The 21,451-nt window shown below is 45.2% G+C and overlaps 5 protein-coding genes across 8 annotated transcripts; 2 read left to right on the plus strand and 3 right to left on the minus strand.

The window, feature by feature from the left end:
• Nucleotides 1–211: 211 nt before the first annotated feature.
• On the plus strand, nt 212–6,770 carry meiob (meiosis specific with OB-fold). Its single transcript, XM_069155981.1, has 14 exons — nt 212–267; nt 558–666; nt 880–937; nt 1,055–1,186; nt 1,588–1,660; nt 1,817–2,012; nt 3,965–4,065; nt 4,284–4,336; nt 4,513–4,608; nt 4,764–4,856; nt 5,662–5,806; nt 5,903–6,089; nt 6,299–6,385; nt 6,474–6,770. The coding sequence occupies exons 2-14, from the start codon at nt 610–612 to the stop codon at nt 6,582–6,584; spliced, it is 1,389 nt and encodes a 462-aa protein (XP_069012082.1). The 5' UTR covers nt 212–267; nt 558–609; the 3' UTR covers nt 6,585–6,770.
• A 482-nt stretch (nt 6,771–7,252) lies between these two features.
• mlst8 (MTOR associated protein, LST8 homolog (S. cerevisiae)) lies at nt 7,253–10,219 on the plus strand. Of its 2 annotated transcripts, XM_069155984.1 has the most exons (9): nt 7,253–7,308; nt 7,551–7,763; nt 7,917–7,968; nt 8,073–8,235; nt 8,309–8,384; nt 8,516–8,668; nt 8,766–8,890; nt 9,011–9,174; nt 9,690–10,219. In XM_069155984.1, the coding sequence occupies exons 2-9, from the start codon at nt 7,635–7,637 to the stop codon at nt 9,806–9,808; spliced, it is 981 nt and encodes a 326-aa protein (XP_069012085.1). In that variant the 5' UTR covers nt 7,253–7,308; nt 7,551–7,634; the 3' UTR covers nt 9,809–10,219. The 2 variants fall into 2 exon arrangements, with proteins under 2 accessions (XP_069012085.1, XP_069012083.1); XM_069155982.1 differs by having other exon boundaries at nt 7,262–7,763.
• A 45-nt stretch (nt 10,220–10,264) lies between these two features.
• Nucleotides 10,265–14,645, minus strand: bricd5 (BRICHOS domain containing 5). The gene is made up of 6 exons (XM_069155985.1): nt 14,550–14,645; nt 14,201–14,335; nt 13,948–14,097; nt 13,731–13,838; nt 12,427–12,577; nt 10,265–10,786 (listed from the first exon to the last, which is right to left on the minus strand). Exons 1-6 carry the CDS (start codon nt 14,601–14,603, stop codon nt 10,692–10,694), a joined length of 693 nt encoding a protein of 230 aa, XP_069012086.1. The 5' UTR covers nt 14,604–14,645; the 3' UTR covers nt 10,265–10,691.
• A 550-nt stretch (nt 14,646–15,195) lies between these two features.
• Nucleotides 15,196–17,942, minus strand: pgp (phosphoglycolate phosphatase). 3 transcript variants are annotated; one of them, XM_069155987.1, is made up of 5 exons: nt 17,827–17,941; nt 17,019–17,671; nt 16,898–16,934; nt 16,522–16,657; nt 15,981–16,198 (listed from the first exon to the last, which is right to left on the minus strand). In XM_069155987.1, the coding sequence occupies exons 2-5, from the start codon at nt 17,611–17,613 to the stop codon at nt 16,070–16,072; spliced, it is 897 nt and encodes a 298-aa protein (XP_069012088.1). In that variant the 5' UTR covers nt 17,614–17,671; nt 17,827–17,941; the 3' UTR covers nt 15,981–16,069. The 3 variants fall into 3 exon arrangements, with proteins under 3 accessions (XP_069012087.1, XP_069012088.1, XP_069012090.1); XM_069155989.1 differs by lacking the exon at nt 15,981–16,198 and adding an exon at nt 16,205–16,399 and having other exon boundaries at nt 17,827–17,942; XM_069155986.1 differs by lacking the exons at nt 16,522–16,657; nt 16,898–16,934 and having other exon boundaries at nt 15,196–16,198; nt 17,827–17,934.
• Nucleotides 17,943–18,635: 693 nt separating this feature from the next.
• Nucleotides 18,636–21,451, minus strand: zdhhc4 (zinc finger DHHC-type palmitoyltransferase 4). Its single transcript, XM_069155990.1, has 7 exons — nt 21,318–21,451; nt 20,900–21,088; nt 20,706–20,779; nt 20,436–20,614; nt 19,673–19,798; nt 19,129–19,373; nt 18,636–19,021 (listed from the first exon to the last, which is right to left on the minus strand). The coding sequence occupies exons 2-7, from the start codon at nt 21,020–21,022 to the stop codon at nt 18,722–18,724; spliced, it is 1,047 nt and encodes a 348-aa protein (XP_069012091.1). The 5' UTR covers nt 21,023–21,088; nt 21,318–21,451; the 3' UTR covers nt 18,636–18,721.

Here is a 21,451-nt window from a genome sequence, read left to right on the forward strand (position 1 = left end):
CAGCCTGTGGTACCAAATAATATGAAGACAATGTTAATTTCACAAAAGTCAGATAAGGTGGATGCTTGTTTTATCTCCTGTTTACAGTAATTGAAAAGTGTGTTATCTTATTATGCTTCTTTTTTTTTTCTATTAGTATTGTAACAACAGTTGCCCATTGAAGTCTGATATTTCCGGCAGCATTTGAAGGCAGCAAATGAGTGCGTCAGATCTTGTCACGTGCCACAGCCCCGCGAAAAACTCAACTGAAAAGAGGGACTTTAGCAGGTAAAAACAAGACTAACGTGAATTCAAACACAGTTATCTCTTTGGCATAAGTTAAATTATGCTATTTTAATTACATTTTTCTTTAAAACATTTCTCTGTTTGCTAATTACTAAACGAAGTCACTCGTGTTTGTTAGTTTTAGCAAATATAATTGAATTTGAGCTAATGTTGGCTATCGGCTAGAGTTAGAAAACAGGAAACGCTTTAGTACTTTGTAGTGATGTGGAATTTAATCCCCAAATGTTAACATTCATTGTTTTTTATCATATTTATTTCACTTTATTGGACAGAGTCTGTAAATCCAATACAAAGTGGACCGGAAGGATATAATGAATAAACAAGATGGCGGCTCAGACCTACATTGCCGTTTCTGAGCTTCATCCCAGCTTCTCTCATCCGGTGAGTTCAGAGGGATTTGAGCCAATGTCCTTCTTGTAGATGCCCTTTAAACAAAACAATCGGATATTTCTTTCAGTTGTCATACACGACAGTAGTGGTTGTTGTTTGTTTTTTTCTGGCCTGTTTGACTGAGTTTGTTTTATAACATGTTGAATTATTAAAATGCTCACACATCCTGTCATTGACCTTGTCATGTTTGTTTGTTTTTTTCAGAAAGTGGCAGGCATCATCATTGGAAAATCTGATGTCAAAAGCTTCCCTGACAGAAAAAGTTGGTATCAGTGTCTTGTACACCAGCTCCCTCTGCTGGTGATGATGTTTCATACTCTTTGAGCCCACCTGTCTGCTTTTTCTCAGTTCCCTAACCAAACCCACGTCTGAATTTCAGATATTGGTGTAGACAGATTTGCTTTTGGCTTCACCATTAAGGACTCGCCCGACTTCTTCATCAACGTGTCCGCCTGGGGAAACGATGGATACATCAACGGACTTGCCAACAGCTTCAGCATTGGTGACTGTGGTGAGGAAGTCTCTCTCTAAGTTCCCACAAGCCTTTAAAATGTGTGGATCTGGGGGGGGGGGGAATATACATTTTAGTTTTGTTTTTGAAATGCCACAAAGGTGATTAGTTTTATGTTAATATGTAGTATTCAGATGAATCACAATTCTACCAAATGAAGCTATTTATTTGTTGTTTACTCAAAAAAAAGCTGCCAATTTTGAGTATTTGAGTGTCAGCCATTTACATCTGAACACTATCAGCTCTTGATGAATGACTAGAGACACTTTGTGATGTATTTCTTAGCTTGCAGAGTAGAAATCAGACTACACAAAAAAAATATCGTGAAGAGAAAAGATGGAGTAACGATGCTTAGAAAATGAAAACATGCACACTTTGAATTTTATAATTTTGTTTTTCAGTCACAATTGAAAACCCTTTAATTGCCAACAAAGACCCGGAGAAAGGAGACAGATTCTGCCCTTCAACACCAACGTAACTAAAACTTTGAATACAAATCTTAATCATCTTCATGCCACGTCTTTTAGATGGCTGGAGGGGAAAGTGAGGCAAACACAATGTAATGCTGTGTAAAGTATGATGTAACGGTGTGTAAAGATGGAGGACTCACCGTATCTGCTGTGGTCTCAGCCCTTACAGGCTGCTGCTGACGGAGGCTCATTCCCAGGTGCGTCTGTGCGCTGACATGGACACCGTCGACAGGCTGCTGCCATTCATTCACCTGCCCGTTAAGGACTCTGCAGATTTCTACTCTCTGGGAGACATAGTGGCCAACGGGCAAAAGCTGGATGGCTCCGTGATAAATATACTGGCTGTAGTGAAACTGGTAGGTCACGTCAAGGTCGCAGTCTCTCACTATAAAATAGTATTCAAAATAAAGTTTCTCAAGCTTTTATATTATGTAGTTCAAGCATTCCTAGGAGCTATCTTTCTCAGGGTTTTGTCATTTACTTGTGCCAACATTTTCTTCAAGCCTGCCTCATCTACATTTACTGAGCTCAGAGGTTTCCTGTGTTTCCCAGAATGCTTTTCTGTATACATGGAGACAGTAGAACGATGGTGTTGACTACAACACATCAGAGAACAACACTGTGGTGTGCAGCAAAGAGGGTCGTAAAGAAAGTTAAGCATTTTGAGAAATACAAGTATTAGCGTTCTTGACAAGTAAAAGATTTAATTCTGTTCAGCTTTATTTATACAGTGCTTAGTGATCCCAGGGCACTTTACATCGTAAGGTTGAGACCTTCATAGAGAGAAACCCAATAATTCAACAAGTCTGCATGAGCAACAGTGGGAAGGAAAGACTCCTTTTTAATAGAAAGAAAACTTCCAACCTCCACCGAGACCACTGGGGGGAGAGGAAAGAACACCATAAGAAAAGAGATAAAAGATCAATATTATTCTGATTTCTGTATGTTAAAAATGAAGTTATCACATTAGCTTAGTTTAGCTGGCTCTGTCCGAAGCTTATAAAATCTGCCTTTCAGCAACTAACACGTTATGTCTCGTTCGTTCAGTCTGTATAAAAACAGAAGTGTAAATATGTCATTTGTATATTTTTTGGCCTGAAAGAGTTATAACTTGTGGAATTCTGAGATTTATAGCAGCTGGATTTTATGATCTTACTAACTGCTGGCTGCTACTTACTTACAGCTCAGACATCAGAGTTTTATTTATCTTAAAATCTACTGTTACTCTCGGAAAGAAAGTCATTAAGTACATTTCTCAAAAGCATCGGACGACTTTCCATACTTGTCTATAAAGCCAGTCTTGGTGGCAAAAAGAGTTATTAACTATTTTTCTGTGATTTAAAAATAAAACAGTGGTGTCAGCACAGCCACTAGCTGGATTTATTATATTTAGGGTGGAAGTTTCCTTTAAAACTTAAAGGTCTCCAGTTGTTTTTGTAAATACTTAATTTTCAGAAACTCCCATTTTTCCTAAGCAGAATTTTTAGCAATCTATACAGCTGCATTTATTGGCTCACGGTGTAGTTTGATGCCCAATAAATTATCCAAAGAAGGAGAGAAGAGATAGAGTTCAAATACATTTCATAGTTCTTTTATATGAACAACTGACTCCCATTAAGGACAAAAAAATGTGTGTTCATGATTTGCCATAAAAAATAAGTAGCAGTTAGTGAATCAACTGTGGTTCAAACTGGTCATGAAATTTGTCGGATATCCCTGATTGTTGAGACTTTGTTTCTCAAACTATAATCGATAAAGTCATTTAGAAACCAGAAAGTATTTCCCAACTTGGTTTTTCTCCACAGCGGGTGCTGCTATGGTGGAAAATAGGCTGTTAAAAGTTTTTCTGAGTTGAAAAACATTAAGAAAGGAGGAGAGGGCAATTAAAAAGTGGTGCGATGTAACATCATAACAGGCGGTCATGGAAAAGTCATGAAACCTGTCAGCGCGGCCGCGGTGGCGAGACGCCTGATAAGCACGAAGCGGGACGTTTTTGACAATGAGTGAGAATGCGGAGCAAATATTTCTACAGTTAAAACAACTCTGAAAATCAAATATGTCAAGAGTTTTCTAGGCGTACCTGATTCATATCTGGTAGATTTCCAAGCAGGATGGAGGTTTGTGTGCGCGGTCACGTTGTGAACGCTGGTTGTCGGCTTGGAACGTAGCGGCTCGCCGTAACGGCTGTAAAGACGCGCTTTAAAGTTCACCGGGAGGCCGAGCCGCCGAGCGCCGCTGCGTTTTGTTCTGTTACACGAAGGGAAGATGCGCCGATAGGAGCTTCACATGATTCTGTTTACGTTTTCAGATCGGAGAGATGAAGCAGTTCACCACTTCAGACGGACGCAGAGGCCAGAGGTTGGAAGTGAAGCTCTTTGATGACTGCGTCCCCTCCTTCCCCCTCGTCTGGTCCGTCAGCTCGTTTTGGAAAATGAATCGAGATTTATGACTTTTGTTGCTTTTGCGCCATGTTCCATCTTATTGCCTCTTGGCTCACCACAGCTTCACTTTGGTGACACGAAGCTGTAGATTAACCCGCTGAACTGCATGTGTGTTTGATTTCACCGCGCTCCCCTCCCCCCCCCCCACCCCCCCGAGTGACTCTCTGACCTTTGTTTCACTCGCAGCTGGGACAGAGAGGCCATTCAGCTCATGCAAACTGTGATACCCAAGGAGACGGGTAGGTTAACGACCTCGGCCACAAAATGAATCTTTATTTAACTGTTGTTCCTGCCTGTCGTGTCCCATTAACATACCGTACCGCAGAGGAACACGGCGGTGGATATCCGAGATGTGACTGCGTGTTTATGTTTGAGATTACTTACTGTTGTTTTAACTGTTACTCTTCCTTCAAAGTCCTCTTCATAGCCGACGCCAAGATTAGCTTTGACAGCTTTCGCAGCGGCATGGTGGCAACCGTTAACTCGAAAAGCATCGTCACTGTCAATCCTGGTAAGAGATCACAGCAACGTTTACAAAACGCACAAGATCCAATCGAGACTTATATTGTGTTGAAATACTGTTCTAGGACCAAACGGCACATTGCAAGAACAGAATATTTTCAGAGAGGATTAAATGTCAAAGTCAGTCTTGATTAATGTTGTCAGACACCAGAGAGGCCAGCCTGCTGTTCAGCTATGCTAAAGAGGTGTCTGAGTCCGGGGGTCTGGATCAGGATGAGACACAGGAGGATATGCCTGGTAAGTCATTCTCATTACAATCAAGTCTCGATGTATCTTAATGTCAAAGAGCCGCTGAATTTAAAACCGTACGAGCTCTTGTTACCTCCACTTTTTCTTCTTGGATCACACAGCAAAGGACCGTATACTACTACTACTACTACTACGAAGGAATTTCTTTAAACGTGACACAAACGTTCACAGGTTGGACTCAAGAAAGAACTGACAGGATGTTGGGGATCAAAGGTCAAAAGGTCACCGACCTCACGTCTCTCCCATCCGTCCATCCGAGTCTCGTGAACGCAATATTTAGTTAAGTTCACTTGGACCCCAAGATGAACCGATAGGTCACAGATCAAGGTCACGTGACCGCTCGTCCATCACCTGTTGTGAATATAATGTCTCAGGAACGTCTCCGGGGTAGTTCTTCAAATGTGACACAAACACTCACTTGGACTCAAGGATGAACTGGTTAGATTTTGGGAGGCAAAGGTAAAGGAACTGTGACCTCACAAAATGTGTTTGCGGCCATCAAGAATTAATTCACTAAATATAACAAAACAAGATCAAATGATGACATTTTATATCCACTGTGACATCAAAATGTTCTTCTAAAACATGTGGTTGGCAGATGTGTAAAACCACGAGAGGTCAAATCTTTTTTTCTTTTTCTTTTCCTTGGGATTTGTCGACAACAGAACGACACGTAGTAAATCACCCTCCTTTTTCCCGATGTAACGCATCATATTATTAGACGACAAAGTCTCAGCCTGCATCACAGACCACAGTCAGTCGTGGATTTACGCTGCTGTTTTGGTCTCTGCAGTGGAGTCCATCACTGACGTGTACACAGTGAGCCAGCTGAAGCAGAAGGCCCAAGAAAATCCAGACGTTTTCTTTGGCATCACATACAGCTTCATCTCCAAGCTCGACCTCGACTCTTCTGTTTCGAAAGTCATCAGGACACGGTGGTGAGTTCGCAGAGTGGATGAATTACTACTTCACTACAGATTACTGTGTATATCTGTATGTATATATATATATATATATATACTGTTCTGTCTCAGCTCCAGGTGTAAGTTCCAGGTGACTGAGGACATGCAGAGCTGCACCAACCAGCTGTGTCCAGGCAGGGATCAGGTTTTTTCAGCCGCCACAGGCTTCGACCTCCTGGTGGACTTGACGGACCACACGGGCACCCTGCCCGCCTGCAACCTCAGAAGCCCAGTGGCAGAAAAGACACTCGGCTGCACGGTCATTACCACTTCACAGAGCACAGAGAGTCCGCTTCAGTTACAAATGTAGTATAAATATATACAGTAGCAGTGTACAAGACAACTGGAGGGAAGCGTATCGCTCCTGTTGAAAGACCACACTGCTGCATTTTTCTGTTCCTTGCTCTGTTCTGAGCTAAGCTGTCGATGATGTCTGTGCTGAGACTAACAGCATTTCCCTTTCTGCAGACACAGGAGTTCACCAGTTTGAACGATGACGAGCGGACTGCAATGAAGTGGACGTTTCTTTTGGAGAGATGCAAAGTATATGTGAAGGTACTGTCGCTTTTGAGTCGGTGCCGTGCGGGTCGGATATAAAAACGTATCAAATATTTTAAAAAAAATCTCCTGTCGTGTTTTTTAGATCCTCCCCTCTGCTAAGAGGAAGTCTGGGATCCAGGGGTCGATCCTGGCCGGCTCATTGGCAGATCCAGGAGAGGTGAAGCAGCACATGTCGGCCCTGCAGCGACTCTGAGCAGGAGAGCAAATATGTTGCAGTTGCCTGTTTTACATGCTGCTCGGTACAAAGTGTACTGAGATGTTAATAAGGACAATAGGCATTTGAGCTTTCAGCTTTTAGGAAAGATAAATTATCTGCATTATTTATTTAACTTATTTATCTAAATGTATTTATTTAAAAAAAAAAAAAAAAACATGTTGTTGGCTGCTTTGATTGTTACATCTGTGTTAAATAAACTAACTTGATAAAAAAAAAATAAAAAAACAGTATTATGTAAGTTTGTTATGTCTCAAATAGATTGATCAATCTTTTTGTTCCACATCCAAAACACCTAACTAAAGCTACTCAGCCACATAAACATTCATAGACTGCATTTAAAACTGCTTTTCATTTTACAAATCGACATTGCATATATTATTTTAAAATGTAATGTGAAAGCGACATCACATCTTCCTTCTTTACATTTTATATTTTTGTGTTTCTGTTATAAAATATATTGGATTGAGTTCAATTCTCATTTACAGTGTCGACCATACACAGTCTACGGTCTCAACACATTTTAAACCACACGTATTTCCCGTCGTCTCATCGTGTCGCTGTCCTCCTGTGATCAAAGTGTGCGGCAGATGGCGGTCGCGCACTAATTATCAAAGCGGAACCTCTGAAACACCGTCATATGTTTCCAAGGGACCCGTTACAGAGACGTACTGATTTTTGGCGTGATCGCCAACAACAGAGGGTAACGTAAAAAAAATAGTACAAACGCACTGTTACTCGGATTTGTTAAAAAAAAGCACGACAGTGCAATTAATGTTACTATGTGAGAGTTTTGAAGTCGAATAACTTTTATTTAAATGTAAATGAAGTTGCGGTCCAGCTGAACCGGCCTGTTCCGCTGACGTTAGCCCGCAAGGTGACGGTGGAAGTTTGATGTTTTCTTTCCTTATTGTGAATAAAAAAAAAATCACGAACCTGTTTTAGGGGTGAGATATACCGACGACAAACCGCCGAGTCGGTCCCGTACTTCCCTGCAGTGTCTGCGCCGCTGACGGACGGCAGTGCAGCATGAACGTGAACCAGGGGACGGTGGGCAGCGACCCGGTGATTCTGGCCACGGCTGGATACGACCACACCGTCCGCTTCTGGCAGGCCCACAGCGGCATCTGCACCCGGACAGTCCAGCACCAGGACTCCGTATCCTCCCTGTGACCGACACAGAACCTGCTGTGACCCCTGTGGGACTCCACACACGCACAAAACACACACAAAACACTGAAATGATTCAGGATCAAATCAGGTTTTAGAGAAACAATCTTAATAATCCACTTCCTTAACATTTGTTTCCAGCAAGTAAATTCACTGGAGGTGACACCTGACAGGAGTATGATCGCAGCCGCAGGTTGGTTATGAATGCCCTTACGATCCCTCTCCTCCTCCTCCTCCTCCTCCTCCTCCGTGTTCCTGCTGCTGTATTTCACAGTAAATGCACGCTGGGCTTTTAAGGTTACCAGCACATCCGCATGTACGACCTGAACTCCAACAACCCAAACCCGGTCATCAACTACGACGGGGTTAGCAAGAACATCACGTCCGTGGGCTTCCACGAAGACGGACGCTGGATGTACACGGGCGGAGAGGACTGCATGGCTCGCATATGGGACCTGAGGTACGAGCTCGCCGTCCTGTCACGTGTTTATGTGATGATCCACGAACTGAACCGTCCCCGTTGCTCCTGTAAGGTCGAGAAATCTGCAGTGTCAGAGGATCTTCCAAGTGAACGCTCCAATCAACTGCGTGTGTCTGCATCCCAACCAGGTGAGATGTTCGTACACGGTCCCATAAAGTGGCATCGGAGGATTGGCTGCTCCATACGTCATGCTGGTGGATGAAGATATCTCAGGATACTTTCAGTGTTGTGTGTGGGGTTTTTTGGGGTTTTTTTTTAGGCAGAGCTGATTGTTGGGGACCAGAGTGGAGTGATTCACATCTGGGATCTGAAAACGGACCACAATGAACAGCTGATTCCTGAGCCGGAGGTCTCCATCAACTCGGTCCACATCGACCCAGACGCCAGTTACATGGCAGCGGTCAACAGCTCGGTCAGTGCTCAAAACAGTCGGAGTGCGTCTGATGCAGGAGGTGTCGTAATATTGGAGGAAAAAAAAAAACAAACACAATTTTTGTTCTCGTTTGCAGGGAAACTGTTACGTGTGGAACCTCGCTGGAGGCATCGGAGATGAAGTGACTCAGCTCATTCCCAAGACCAAGATCCCTGCACACAAACGCTACTCCCTCCGCTGCAAGTTCAGCCCCGACTCCACGTGAGTGCCCCTCTCACCTCCGCACTTGTCTGTTCACTCGTGACATGCTGTTGCCAAATCATGAAATTCACTTTTGGGGATCTATCAGCTTGACAAAAATGTATTTACGGTCACCTGCAGACTGCTGGCCACATGCTCTGCAGACCAGACCTGTAAGATCTGGAGGACGTCCAATTTCTCGCTGATGACGGAGCTGAGCATCAAGAGTAATAATCCCGGAGAGACGTCCAGAGGCTGGATGTGGGACTGTGCTTTCTCCGGAGACTCCCAGTATATAGTTACTGGTCAGTACACGTGCGGCACCGTTGTCATTCTTGCAGTGATTCAAGCTGACACGAGCTCAAGCCAGCCACAGGTTTTCTTAGGTCTTGTAGCTTGCGAGCACCTTGATGGAATAACCGCTTGGAGTTTTCTTCTTCACAAACTGTTGTCCAGTGGGCGGCCGTGCTGAGGGCAGACCATAAGACATGAACGTCAGTTTGTGACGTCACAAACTTATGGAAGTCCAAGCGGCACAGTTGCCGAATACAGGCTGTGTGCATTTCTGCGTCGACTGGACGTTTTAATACTCGCACATACCAACACGGTGATCTGAATTCCTACAATATGGGACCTTTAAAATGTGGAACAGTAGCTTAAATTGGCTAAAATGCAGATTCTTTTCTGCTCTATATTTGGTCACGTGTTACGTGAGTTTTTAGTCTTTTAGTAGTGGTCGGTAAAGGTTTGATAACTGCTGAAGCATTAGAGCTTACTCCGAGGTAAATCTGAGGTTGTGACTCTTTTTCTTTGTCCACAGCGTCGTCAGACAACCTGGCTCGTCTGTGGTGTGTAGAGACCGGCGAGATCAAGAGGGAATACAGCGGGCACCAGAAGGCCGTGGTGTGTCTGGCCTTCAACGACAGCGTGCTCGGCTGAGGAGGAGGAGGAGGAGGAGGAGGAGGAAGAGGAAGAAGTGTCAGAAGGCATCAGGACAGTCGGTGCAAACGTGAAACAGGACAGGAAATCAACAGACTTTTTGGAAGGTGACTTAATTCCCAGAAGTGGGAATTATTTTTAACAAGATTCCCCAGGAATGACTGTCTTGAGGAAACGGAGGCTTCAGTTTGAGGCTCGCCAGATGCCTTTAAAGGCAATTCACCATTCACTGTTTATAGAGAACAATTTCTTAATAAATTGATCCAACTCTGTTTTTACAGAGCATCATATTTATTATTAAGGACCACATTATTCATGTTATCTTTATGCTTGGATGTACTCGTGTGTGCCATGTATAATTTGATCATCTTTGTGAAGAATAAATGATGTACAGGAAAAAGGAAAAACCCATCCAGCCAGTCTCCTTCCTTTTTTTTATGTCTTTTATTGGACAGATAAAAACACCCATAATGCAACAGGAGCGGTTACACATGATGATACTGCAGCAGCAGCTTACGGGAAATACAATTGTACAGGAAAGAAAAAAAAAAAAAAGAAAAAAAAAGGGCTCTTCCTTCTGTAATTTCTGAAGTGTGCCACCAGACAGGATATTAAACATGACGAGAGTGACGACGGTGATTTGGCGACGCCCATGACAGCCTGTCTCCATCTCTTCTCTCTCGGAAGGATGGAAGTGGACGGCTTCACTGGTTTTGCTGGCGACCGTATGACACGAAGGGAAACAATCCAGTCAAAGCTGGCTTTTGTTGTTGTTGTTTGTTTTTTTGTGTGTGTGTCAAGGGAGTTTAAAAAAAAAGAAAGGAAAAAAAAGACAAATTTGTTTTCTCTGATCTTTAGCAGGGAGGATACAGAGAATAATGAGTCACTCAGGCAGGTAGTAGAAGCACACGGACACGCAGACGTTGCTGGGGAAGCAGATGTCGATGCAGAAATAGACCAGACGCTGTTTACCGGGACCTGAGACAAAAAGAGAGATCAAGGAAAACTCTTAAAAAAAAAACATTTCAAAGCTGTTAGTAAGATGTTTGTGAACGTCTCACTGTGGAAAACAAGTCATCAGAATAGAGATGGCAGAATTTTTGTTGTTACCAAGTAGAGAAAAAATGTGTATAAAATCTACTGGCTTTGTCAAAATATTTATCACAGTTTGGGGATATTAAAATGAATTACCGGTATTCTATAAAAAAAAAAAATAATAAAAAAAAAAAAAAAATTATGAATTGAATCCATCACAAAGTGTTTTTTTTTTTTTTTGCATATTTACACATTAGACAATATTCATAGTTTAAAGCAGCCTGATACATGTGAGATATTTTCACTACTTGAGCCGACTGGGTCACATTCGTCACCAGTCCCACTGTACGCTGTTAGCTGAGTATACAGTGAAGTACATCATGTTTGTCACGGCAGTAGAAAGGTCACAGAGTTGGGTTTCAGCCTGGCACTTTGCTTCGTTACCGAGATGCACAGGACTAATTTAAAAAGCTAGATACTCTGCTGACACCGACAAATGAATCGGTGGGTTAAATATGAACGGGCACTCTAATACTTAAAATGACATGACATTTAGCTGTTTTATTATTGAGATACAACTGAAATAAAACTATTACTGTAATGTGTGTTGCAACAGTTTCCCTCTGAGACTTTAAGTGACACTTTTTTTTTTAATACAGAGACAAAAAGTCCATGAATCGATTAGTTAACATTGATTTCAGCTCCTCTCCTGTGTGGATTTGCAGCAATTAAAAGTTATCTATTACATTTTGCTGAGTATATTTGGGCTTTAGACAGTCAGTCAGACAAAACGAATCATTTGAAGGCTCTGGGGAAATTATAATGAACATTTTTCACTATTTTCTGACTTTTTCTTTTGGGACAAAATGATCAAATAATCATCAGATTAATTGATACTGAAGCTAACTGTTAGTTGTAGCCCCACTGGTTGTGATTTGAATGTGGGTCAGAGTAAATTCTAAAGCTAATCACCGGCTAAGTTAAAACTACATCTGTTTCCTTTAAGTTGTTGTGAAACCAGGATCTTAAGCATGAAGCTTATCATTTTATACTGTAAACAAATCTCATGTTCTGAATGAATTCATTCATTAATTAAGGAGTAAAGTCCTTAAAGACAAGTCAAAATATAGACTCATTAAAAAAAAAAAAAAAAAAGACCACGCAATTTCCTGAGACAGCTGGGTACTGTAGTTCTCAGACAAGAGTAAACGGTGAGTTTGTTGAGGACTATTTTCCGCTGCGGATGAATACACATTTGGTGCCATCGTAAAGATGTTCTGGCAGCAGGACGGCACATGTGCGGCCGGTTTATAATAAACTACACTGCCCACATTCATCGTAATGAGGAAACATGTCATCCCGTGGAAGACTGTGTCTCACTGATGTAGTTTTGGACAACAATGGAGCTTCGATGGCATACGGGTGAGCTCTCTCTGGCTTTGGACACACAGATAGTCCCTTTGGTTTTGTTGAATGTCGGCCGACAGACTTTGCTAATCTATAAAGATATCTCCCGTCCCAACACCAGTAAAACGTTGTCTTTTACTTGACATTTGGTGTCTGTGTGGAAGCAGTTCTCTCACCCTCAGCCCTCCTGGTCCAGTGGACGGACCTGTCCTCACAAAGAGCCTGGAGCGGCTCCTCCAGCGAGGACACGTTCACCTGACTGGCTGCCAGCACCCCCAAGAACTCGGTCCGCCTCTGCGTCTCGTTCCCAGACAGCTGGAAGTGGCTCTGCCGAGGACACAAAAGAATAGAAGCTGCAAAGCTGGAGGGTTTAATAATACAAGCGAGGAATCATATTCAACTCCAAAACGGGAGCGGTGAAGAAGAAAAACCAAGCCTGAAACTCGAGCTCTTATTAGCGCCGCTGATGAGGTCAACGCAGTTATACATTTGTGGTCTTCTTCGTCACAAAGGCTGCGTGTAATTGCAGCACTTACACCCTCCGATTGGCTCCGATAGTGGACCACTTTAAGTTATGTTGTGCCCGAGTGGCTCACGTAACAAGCAGCTTTCCTCTGCCGTGAAAGACCAAGAAGCCCATTGTGCCTCCACGTAGAGACAAAACCCGCGTCTACTGTCCCTCCTATCGTAGATATAATCACCACAACAGCAGCTGAGATATGTGACACCGTCAGACAGGATCCCAAAAAAAACTCAACTCTTGATGCGTGGAGATGGCAGCATTGTGCAAAAAGATGATAAGACGTGAACAGAGGTGCCTCTCAGTTTACCTGCAAGGTCCCACATCTCATCTCTGGCCATCTATTTAAGCAAAGCCAAGATTATTCTCCTTCTAATATTGCATGATCATAAAAGAAGAAGCCCACACAAATCACATCAGAGGGCCCAATTGTGGAGCGGACACTCACACGGGCCCTCCCTTTTTAATGCATCAATCGGTATTTTAATCCAAAAAAAAAAGGCATCTTAGAAGTTAAAAGGCCCTCACACAGAGCGGCCATTGTGCCCCGGGGCTCAACGCCACAGCCTCCTGTAAAGAGATCCCGAGCACGCGGAGGGGGCTGAAAGGATCAGATGTGCTGAGGAATTCAGCCCTGGAGCCCAGAGAGAGCGAGGGAGGGAGGCTCTTCAAGGCCCCTCTATGCTTCACCCCTCTCTTTGTGCAGCCAGGAGGACATGCTAAACCTCTGAGACCCAGCAGGTCGCGGCTCAGTGGTGCGGCATATTAGGCGGGGATAAAGCTTTAATGCGAGGCAGAAATGCCAGTTCGCACATTAGTAGAAATTTAAAAAAAAAAAAAAGAAAAAAAGCACCTGGCAGAGCTGAAAGGGCAAATGCCCTTTTAGCCGAATGCAACCAGGGAAACCCCAACTGGGTCACGTGTTGCGTTCTCACGTGCTGAAATGTCGCCGCCTCTTACCTGGTGCGTTGACTGGCGGAGGAGGGAGTTCACGTTGTCGTAGTCGGACCGCTCCATGTCTCGGAGGAAGCAGCTCTCCTGCTCGACAGGTTTGTAGCAAATCAAACCCTGCAACACAAAGAGCAACCAGACAGTTTACCGGTCATAACCTGCACACCTTATCCCATCGGTCACAGTCTGAAAAAGGTCAGATCCCACACAGGTCGCCCGGACGTACATGTTTGACGTCAAAGACCACAGTGGACGTCCGGTTGGCCGGTGAGGTCACCGAGAAGGTCACCAGGTCGTTCTGCTGGTCCACGACGGCTGACTGGTTGATCAAACCGCCGGTCTGATCTGGAGCTGTGATTCTCACAATCTGTAAAGACTACAGAAACACACTGTGAGAAAGTCATTCCAGATATTAGAGGATTGGGGAAGGGGAGAGGGAGTGGGGGGAGGGGGGGGGGTCCACGGTGGAGCAGTCATACCCGAGAGTGAGGCCAAGACACCCCGAGGTGCCCCGTCAAACCGAGGGCGATGACGACCAGGAGCAGGGAGGCCGAGACGCTGATGCTGACCCAGACGGCCTTGTGGGGGAAGTGGGAAGCATCGGGGCCCCCCTCCTGAGAAGACGTTTCCACACACAGAAGACACGCTACTTAAAACACGACTTGACATTTCAGTTTGAGGTTAAAGCACCAAACCAGCAGAGCGGGAGAACCGACACAAGTGTGACAGAGATGTATTTCTGGATGACCCAGGAGCTGGACGGGCAGAGGAAAACCAGCTTTGACCCCTGTCCAAACGGTCCCCCGGTGAGCGGCGGCCGGTGCTTACCGTGCACGGTGCTCCCTCCAGTCGGTCCTCTGAACGTTTCCAACACCTCACCATCCTGTGTCCCGTCTCACTCGGTCTGCTCCCGGCTCGCAGCTATCGGCACGGAGCTGTGGTCATGACCAGCGCTGACTGACTGCTGAGACTCGGTACACCTGGCCAGCTTCTCTTACCCCCCCCCCCCCCACCGCAGACCTCTCCACCCACCTTGTTCTTCCTCCTCCTCCTCCTCCTCCTCCTCTTACCTTCTCAAAACACACTTCACACACACACAAAAAAACCCTCTCAATTCTGTCAAACTTTCGAGTCTTTGTCTTCCTGCAATTTCCTCCCTTTTTAATGTGTTCTCTGCCTAATACGTCTTAATACATCCCTTTAACATGATCCATCTGCCCCCCCCCCCCAACCACCCCCACACTCAAATATACACTTACAGCAGAGGAACTGGCTGCACCCCCCCCCCCCCCCCCCCACACCACCACCAGTCCAGACAATGGACAAAGAGGTGAGGCAGGCACAGCTCAGAGACTCTCTCATCAGGTGAGAGATGATACGCAGCTCTGACTGCTGCTGCATCCAAACGATGACAGTCCAAGGTGACTTTAGCTACGGGACTTCAAACTTTAGAGCCACAGAGAGGTGAGGGAGCTTCAGTGGGAACAGTTGGTTTTATTCTGGATTTGTTTCAGAGACAACACTGTTCAGAAGTATCTTTAAAACAATGAAAACTGACACGACAGACATCAGTGACAGAAGCAGGAATCGTTGCACCATCCCTCGAATCTAAGTGTAGATATCAGCACCTCCTGTTGAGGTCTCAAAATACACTACAAGAGCCCAAGAAGATGAACTCTGACCCGTTTAGTGTCTTTCAGTCCTGTTCTCGGCGTTGTTACTTAAAAGACTCTTGAAATATATGTAAACCTGAAGACATATTACCAAACTGTTGACAAACTCCGTGTTCATTTCCCCTTTTGACATTGACTTGGAGTTGCTTAAGAGGACATTGCATGACAAGACTGATTAAAACTTTGCTCTTTTAACATTTAAATACACTAAAACAATACTGCAGATATTTGTTCTGAAGTTATTAATAATCATTTAAATCATGTTAAAATTAGAAGGTTTTAGTAAATAGATAAAATCTGGATAGAGTATCTAGAGTCTTTGTCTCTTCTGTCACACAGCAGCCAACTGTTTGGTCGTGACTGTCAGAGAGATGATTAAAAAAATATTCCCTTTTATAAAAGACAGTGGACTCTGGCGCGAGCGGCTGCACACGTTCAGGCAGCTGCGAGATGGTGTATCCACAATGTCATCGGTCTCTCATCCCTGCAGAGCAGGCAGGAGGTCCGCGATGCTCTCCACGTAATAATCGGGCACCATCCCCTGCCTCTCCGCGCTGCCGCTCTTCTGGTGGGCCTCGGCGTCCGCCATCGTGCTGACCCCCGTGAGGGTGAGGAGGGTCTTCAGGCCGCAGTTGGAGCCCAGCATGATGTCCGTGTCGAGGCGGTCCCCGACCATCAGGCAGCGGTCGCGCTCCACGCCGAAACGCGAGGCCACGCAGTCGAACATGAAGTGGTTGGGTTTGCCCACCGTCTGGGCCTGACGCTGGGCTGCTGTCTCCACGGCCTGCAGCAGGCAGCCTGTACCTGAGAGGCAGAGAGAGGGGGGCAGTGGGTGAGGGGGCTTTTTACTTCTGAAATTGTAAAAAGTCTCAGAGACATCACTAGGGTCTCTTTTTTTTTTTTTTTTTAAGACTGGAAATATTGCAGCCCGGTATTACACCAAAGCATGTAGTACACCCACCAGTCCACTAGAGGGCAGATTGTCAGTGTAACGGTTGGCCTCACCTGAGCGTGAAAAGCAGACGAACCTCAGCAGGTCGTTTGACAAAGTACAAATATACTCGGTAGGTCTGGGTGGTTAAAAAAAGTTCGGCTATTGGCCGTCGCCACCTCGCTAGTTACCATACCTGCGGGAGGTGGGGAGGCGAGTGGCTGATCTCACTCGATCTGACTGGAAACCCGACGATAGTACGTCCCGCCCGCCGACAGCCGTAACCCGATTGCAGGACATGCCTGTCAATCACGCCCCCCAAGCCATAGACTCTGAATTTTGAATATACACACACACACATATATATATATATATATATATATAAAAAGATGATCAGAATCGCTGGTGATGAAGTTTCTACAGAACAACTAATGGTGTAGGTCTACCAGGAAATAGACAAATATAATGAACTAATGTGATTTTAAGTAGTGAAGAGTGCATGATGGGTCTCAGCTCTGTTCTGGTTCTGCTTCAACACAACTGAAAACCGCCTTGTGCAGGATATTTTGTACCGAGCACAGCAACATGACTTCCATTGGATTTCTTGACCTGAAAAAGTAAAATAAAGCCGCCTTGAAGGTGTGAAATGGGTGAACCGTGTGTGGTGACGCCGTGTGACGTGCGGATCTTTACCTGGGACAGCCTTGCCTCCCTCCAGAGGAAGTCTCGTGTCCCTGTTTGTCCCCACAAACAGGCAATCCCGCTGAGTCAGGTACTGCAAGGCCCGGTTCAGCTTCATGTAGCTGAAATGTTCATCAAACCCGACCACCACCGCCTTCACCTCGGGGTCCAGAGGCACGCCGGCCCAGTCGGCCTGCTTCCCGGCGATGAGGTCAGGTCCCGCCCCGGTCTGCTGGATCCCCACCGCCTCCAGCTCCTGCGTCATGGCGTTGCTCCCTATGAGGTAGACCTTGCCCTCCAGCTTGCACTCCGTCTTCAGGTACATGGCGGAGCAGAACGCGGTCCCAAACACCTCCTCTTCCGTCACGTTGAACCCCAGCGAGGTCATTTTATCGGCGTACATCTTCCTCGTCTTGGTGCTGTTGTTGGTGACGAAGAAGACCTTCTTCCCGTTTTCCTTCAGCAGGTTGATGACCCGGGGAGCGCCGGCGATGGCCTGGTCCCCGCGCCAGATCACCCCGTCGCAGTCGAACAGGACGCTGTCCACCGAGTCCAGCAGCCGCTCGACGAGCGCTCCGCTCAGCCGCGTGCATTTCGACCCAGACATCGGGTGAAGGCGGAGGGACGCGCAGCCGTTAGACCGGTTCGGACCGTCACTGGTTCCGCTGCGGAGCAAAAGCCACGTACGTTACGGTTACATAAAGTCGGTCAGGGGCCGTACGTGGAGACGTCCGAGCCGAGCCTTCAACGGTACTAAACGACCGGTTTAAAAAAAAAAAAAAAACGGTTTTGGTGTGATAACGGCGGTGTTCAAACTCACCGGAGTCCGGACCGGACCTGACCTGACCTTCCGCCGAATGTTGCTTCAATTCTGCGGTCACTTCCGTACCGGTTCAAAGGGACGGTTTGTGCTCGTTGGATCAACTGAACGGACGCGAGAGCTTAAGTCTACACTGCTGTGATTGGTTGCTTTACTTATCAGTCAACCCCGCCCACAACGTAACAACCAATCACAGACTGAAGAGGAGTCACACACTAAGAAGTCCGGGCGCATGTCTGGGGAAACTTCCGTCACTAATCCCTTATTTAATAATATGAATGTTATTTTTAATAATAAAAAAAATAATAATAATTACAAGAACAATGGGATACTCTTTGCTAAACACTCATCCACAGACAAACTACTACTCCCATAGTTCTTCAGGCAACTCTTAACCCAATAGGGCTCGCTATTTTTTGTGGTGAAATTGAATGAACATCAGGGTACTGCTGCCTTCACTGACCTCCCCAGTCATATATTTGTTAATAATGTTATCAATTTATTCATTTAAATCCCCAGCAACTCCTAAAACATATAAATGCATGAAGTGCAATACATTTAAAGGAAGAACCCTAATTCTATATTGACGTATTGAAGAAATTACATGTAAAAACTGAGGGTATGATCTTTTTGCCCTCTCTTTTGGAAGCATTTAGTTGACAGCAGCCAGAGGACGAAAAAGAAACGGAATAAAGTGTCCTGAGCATCCTTGTAGCTACAACTTTTAATAAACAAATAATGATCTGAATGGGCAAGTTAGACCTTTTCAATTCATGGTATCTCATGGGAGATGGAAACCAGAGTCCATAAAGAAATAACTCAACTTTATTTTCTCAGTAGTTATTTTGGACAGTAAATCAGAGGAGGATGTAAATACAGAAGTCAGTATCTTTTCTCAGTTGTCTTTTTTCTTAACGGGTTGCAGAGGAAAGAAAATCTCTCCCAGGTTTCGGAGTAGCCCTCGACTGTAGAAGTATCTTTTGGAGTGATCTGGGACTGGGCTGCAAAGATTATCAGCTGTTACAGTCGGGTGGCAGTGGTGACAAACGTAACCTCGACTTTTGTACCACTCGTTGGAGGTCTGGTTGACAAGAGCCAGGTAGGAATGGAAGAGGGCATATCCGGCTATGAGGAAGAAGACGAAGAGTAGGAAGCCCAGCATGAAGACGATTCGGGGGAAGGTCAGAAACAGATGCTGGAGGGAAAAAGCAGATGTTTTCAGTTGAACGTGTGGTATGAAATTGGAAATAAATGTGGCTGCAGCATACTGTGTACACATTATATACAGTACGTTAGTCGCACCTGTACGACAAACAGAGGTCCCGCTGGCTGCTGCTGACCATACTCGTCTATATAACTGGCCCTCAGGAGCCCTGAGTGCAGCACTGCCTGAAGCAGCATGTCTCCTGTGAGCAGGGCGATGACACCTGCCATGGCGCACACGCTGAAGAGGTAAAGCAGGAAGTAGCGCGTGTTCTGAGCGCCGATGCAGTTGTTCACCCAGACACAGTGGTGGTCGAAACGCTGCACACACCTGTTGCAGACCCCTGTAATACAGACAGTGTTTACGGTCAGGACTGACACAGAGTTGTTTTTCCTTTTGAGCAGGAAAAGTATTGTTAAAAAGTGATGTTTTCTGAGACTGAACGCTAACCGTGCAGGTTGTAAGGTAGGTTTTTACTAAAATAAAACATTCCTACAGGGATAATACCAAGAAGAAAAGGAGATACGTTTCTTTGAATGAAATGTTTCATAAGCAACAACGGGACAAATATTGATTTAGTTATCTAACCCAGAGTTAGAAAAGTTGGTGCAGTACAATGGACATCTATAACTCTGTACTCACTGCAGTGTTTGGAGCGAGGCGGTTTGACATGCTGGCAGGTTGGACAGGAGACTCCCGGGTGAAAGAGTCTCCTGTCGTATGGATAGATGTGCAGCTGGCCAGCGACTTTCTTCTTTGTAATTGTGCCTGGCAGATGGTGAATTTGGGGGGAGACAGTTATGAAAATATAATGCACTCAAGGCCAAATCATGCTTTCTGCGTCCACGTGATACAAATTTCCTCATCTGCCGTTATCAAAAAAGTCAGCATCGGTTAGTGGTGTGCACAGATTAGAAAACTATGAATTGGCCTTAACAAAGCAAACATCACTACAGGTGGTCTGTGTTTTTACACTGTAGTACCATGGGGACTTTAGCCTGTCCAGAACTAACTTAACGGTGATTTTCTCCAGATAGTCTAATTAAAATCAGCTAAATTACCTAAGTCAAACGTGTTTTAGTCAAACGGAACTGGACTCATTCGACTTCCACCATGTAATTATAGATTTAGGCCTTAAAAGCAGTAGTATGGAAGAGCAGTCTCACTCATTAATACCAGATAGAATGACCTGTAAAGTGGGATAGGGATTGTCCCAAGATACGGACCTGGATGACATAAAGATTACTGTGTTTCTGGCATTTTTACCTTCCAAGTCACAAAAGAAAATTCCAGATGTGTATGAGTGAAATGCGATTGCCAAACATGGCATTATCACATTTGCCATTCTAATATTGGAGCCAATAACAAGTATGTTTGAAACCGCTGCAGCTGATATCAAACTAACCTGGATCGCTCTTGATGCACAGGTAGAAGAAGGAGGTCTTGACGGCCAGCAGGACGTAAGGCACCGACAGGCTGGTCAGGGTGGTGCCGAACTCCCTGCAGAAGCCGAACACCTCATGGGTGAACTCTGCGTACACAGCGGCCTCCAGGAGGACGTGCAGATAGATGAACATGTTGTTCCTGCGATGAGAGGCAAATAGCACACCCCCGAAGGCTTAATGATTACGCAAAGACAGGACAGTCCGGGAGCACCAAACCCTAAACCACAAACCTTTGGTGGAAAAGTCTGTGCATGGTCCGCTGTGAAAACGCCTGCAGCCATTGCGGCGTAAAGGGAGCGACTACCTGCGAAGACATTTGATGTAAATGTTAAAAAAAAAAAAAAAGGTGCGTTTGTTGATCAATTCGTTAAAACAGCGTCACCCAGTTGAGGGTTGTGGAAGTCCCGGTAGATCTGATCGTCACCTTCGCCGCCGAGTCGAAGAGGACGTTAAAGGGTGTTTGTTGCCGTCCTGAGTATTTGCAGACCAGAAGTATACACGTGACCACCACCGCGACGTAGACCGCGAACAGAGCGAGGAAGTCCATGTGTCCCCCGGCAGCATCACAGAGGACAACAACAGGTGTTTGAACGCACCGCGAGCAGGTAGCAGCCTTCAACAAGAAGATTAGTACGGCGTCATTATTGTTAGGTTTGTGTAGTCGTTTCGTTTAAACACGGTTAAGACTTTTAAACCTTTAAAAAAAAAAAAAAGTACGATGTGTTTAAAACTACTCGACAAAGTTACGTTAGCGTGCTAACTTATTAGCGCCCATTGTTAGCAGACATGTACACTTTCTTTACTTCCTAAAGACATTTTCAAGTTCGTTAACCCGACCTTACCCTTCTAGTCAAAGTCGCACATCGCTGCCTTTTCAGGCGGTCTCACGTCAACATAGTTGGTCAGGTGTACGCTGTGACGGACAGCCTCTCTCTTGGTCCACGCTCATGTTCTGCGTCTGTAAACAGCGCTACTT

This window comes from Embiotoca jacksoni, unplaced genomic scaffold (assembly GCF_022577435.1).
Source record: "Embiotoca jacksoni isolate LCO1_2020_lvr unplaced genomic scaffold, fEmbJac1.0.p SCAF_20, whole genome shotgun sequence".
Taxonomy (NCBI): domain Eukaryota; kingdom Metazoa; phylum Chordata; class Actinopteri; family Embiotocidae; genus Embiotoca; species Embiotoca jacksoni.

Coding starts and splice junctions, on each gene's coding strand:
- meiob (XM_069155981.1), top strand. CDS start 610: ATGGCGGCTCAGACCTACATTGCCGTTTCTGAGCTTCATCCCAGCTTC. Junction 667..879: donor ATCCCAGCTTCTCTCATCCG/GTGAGTTCAGAG, acceptor TGTTTTTTTCAG/AAAGTGGCAGGCATCATCAT. Junction 1,661..1,816: donor TTCTGCCCTTCAACACCAAC/GTAACTAAAACT, acceptor CTGTGGTCTCAG/CCCTTACAGGCTGCTGCTGA.
- mlst8 (XM_069155984.1), top strand. CDS start 7,635: ATGAACGTGAACCAGGGGACGGTGGGCAGCGACCCGGTGATTCTGGCC. Junction 7,764..7,916: donor CAGTCCAGCACCAGGACTCC/GTATCCTCCCTG, acceptor ATTTGTTTCCAG/CAAGTAAATTCACTGGAGGT. Junction 9,175..9,689: donor CTCCCAGTATATAGTTACTG/GTCAGTACACGT, acceptor CTTTGTCCACAG/CGTCGTCAGACAACCTGGCT.
- bricd5 (XM_069155985.1), bottom strand. CDS start 14,603: ATGGTGAGGTGTTGGAAACGTTCAGAGGACCGACTGGAGGGAGCACCG. Junction 13,839..13,947: donor TGGTCTTTGACGTCAAACAT/GTACGTCCGGGC, acceptor TTTGTGTTGCAG/GGTTTGATTTGCTACAAACC. Junction 10,787..12,426: donor CTGGACCAGGAGGGCTGAGG/GTGAGAGAACTG, acceptor TTTTTGTCTCAG/GTCCCGGTAAACAGCGTCTG.
- pgp (XM_069155986.1), bottom strand. CDS start 17,613: ATGTCTGGGTCGAAATGCACGCGGCTGAGCGGAGCGCTCGTCGAGCGG. Junction 16,199..17,018: donor GGGAGGCAAGGCTGTCCCAG/GTAAAGATCCGC, acceptor TCTGCCTCTCAG/GTACAGGCTGCCTGCTGCAG.
- zdhhc4 (XM_069155990.1), bottom strand. CDS start 21,022: ATGGACTTCCTCGCTCTGTTCGCGGTCTACGTCGCGGTGGTGGTCACG. Junction 20,780..20,899: donor TCTTCGACTCGGCGGCGAAG/GTGACGATCAGA, acceptor ATGTCTTCGCAG/GTAGTCGCTCCCTTTACGCC. Junction 20,615..20,705: donor CACAGACTTTTCCACCAAAG/GTTTGTGGTTTA, acceptor CTCTCATCGCAG/GAACAACATGTTCATCTATC.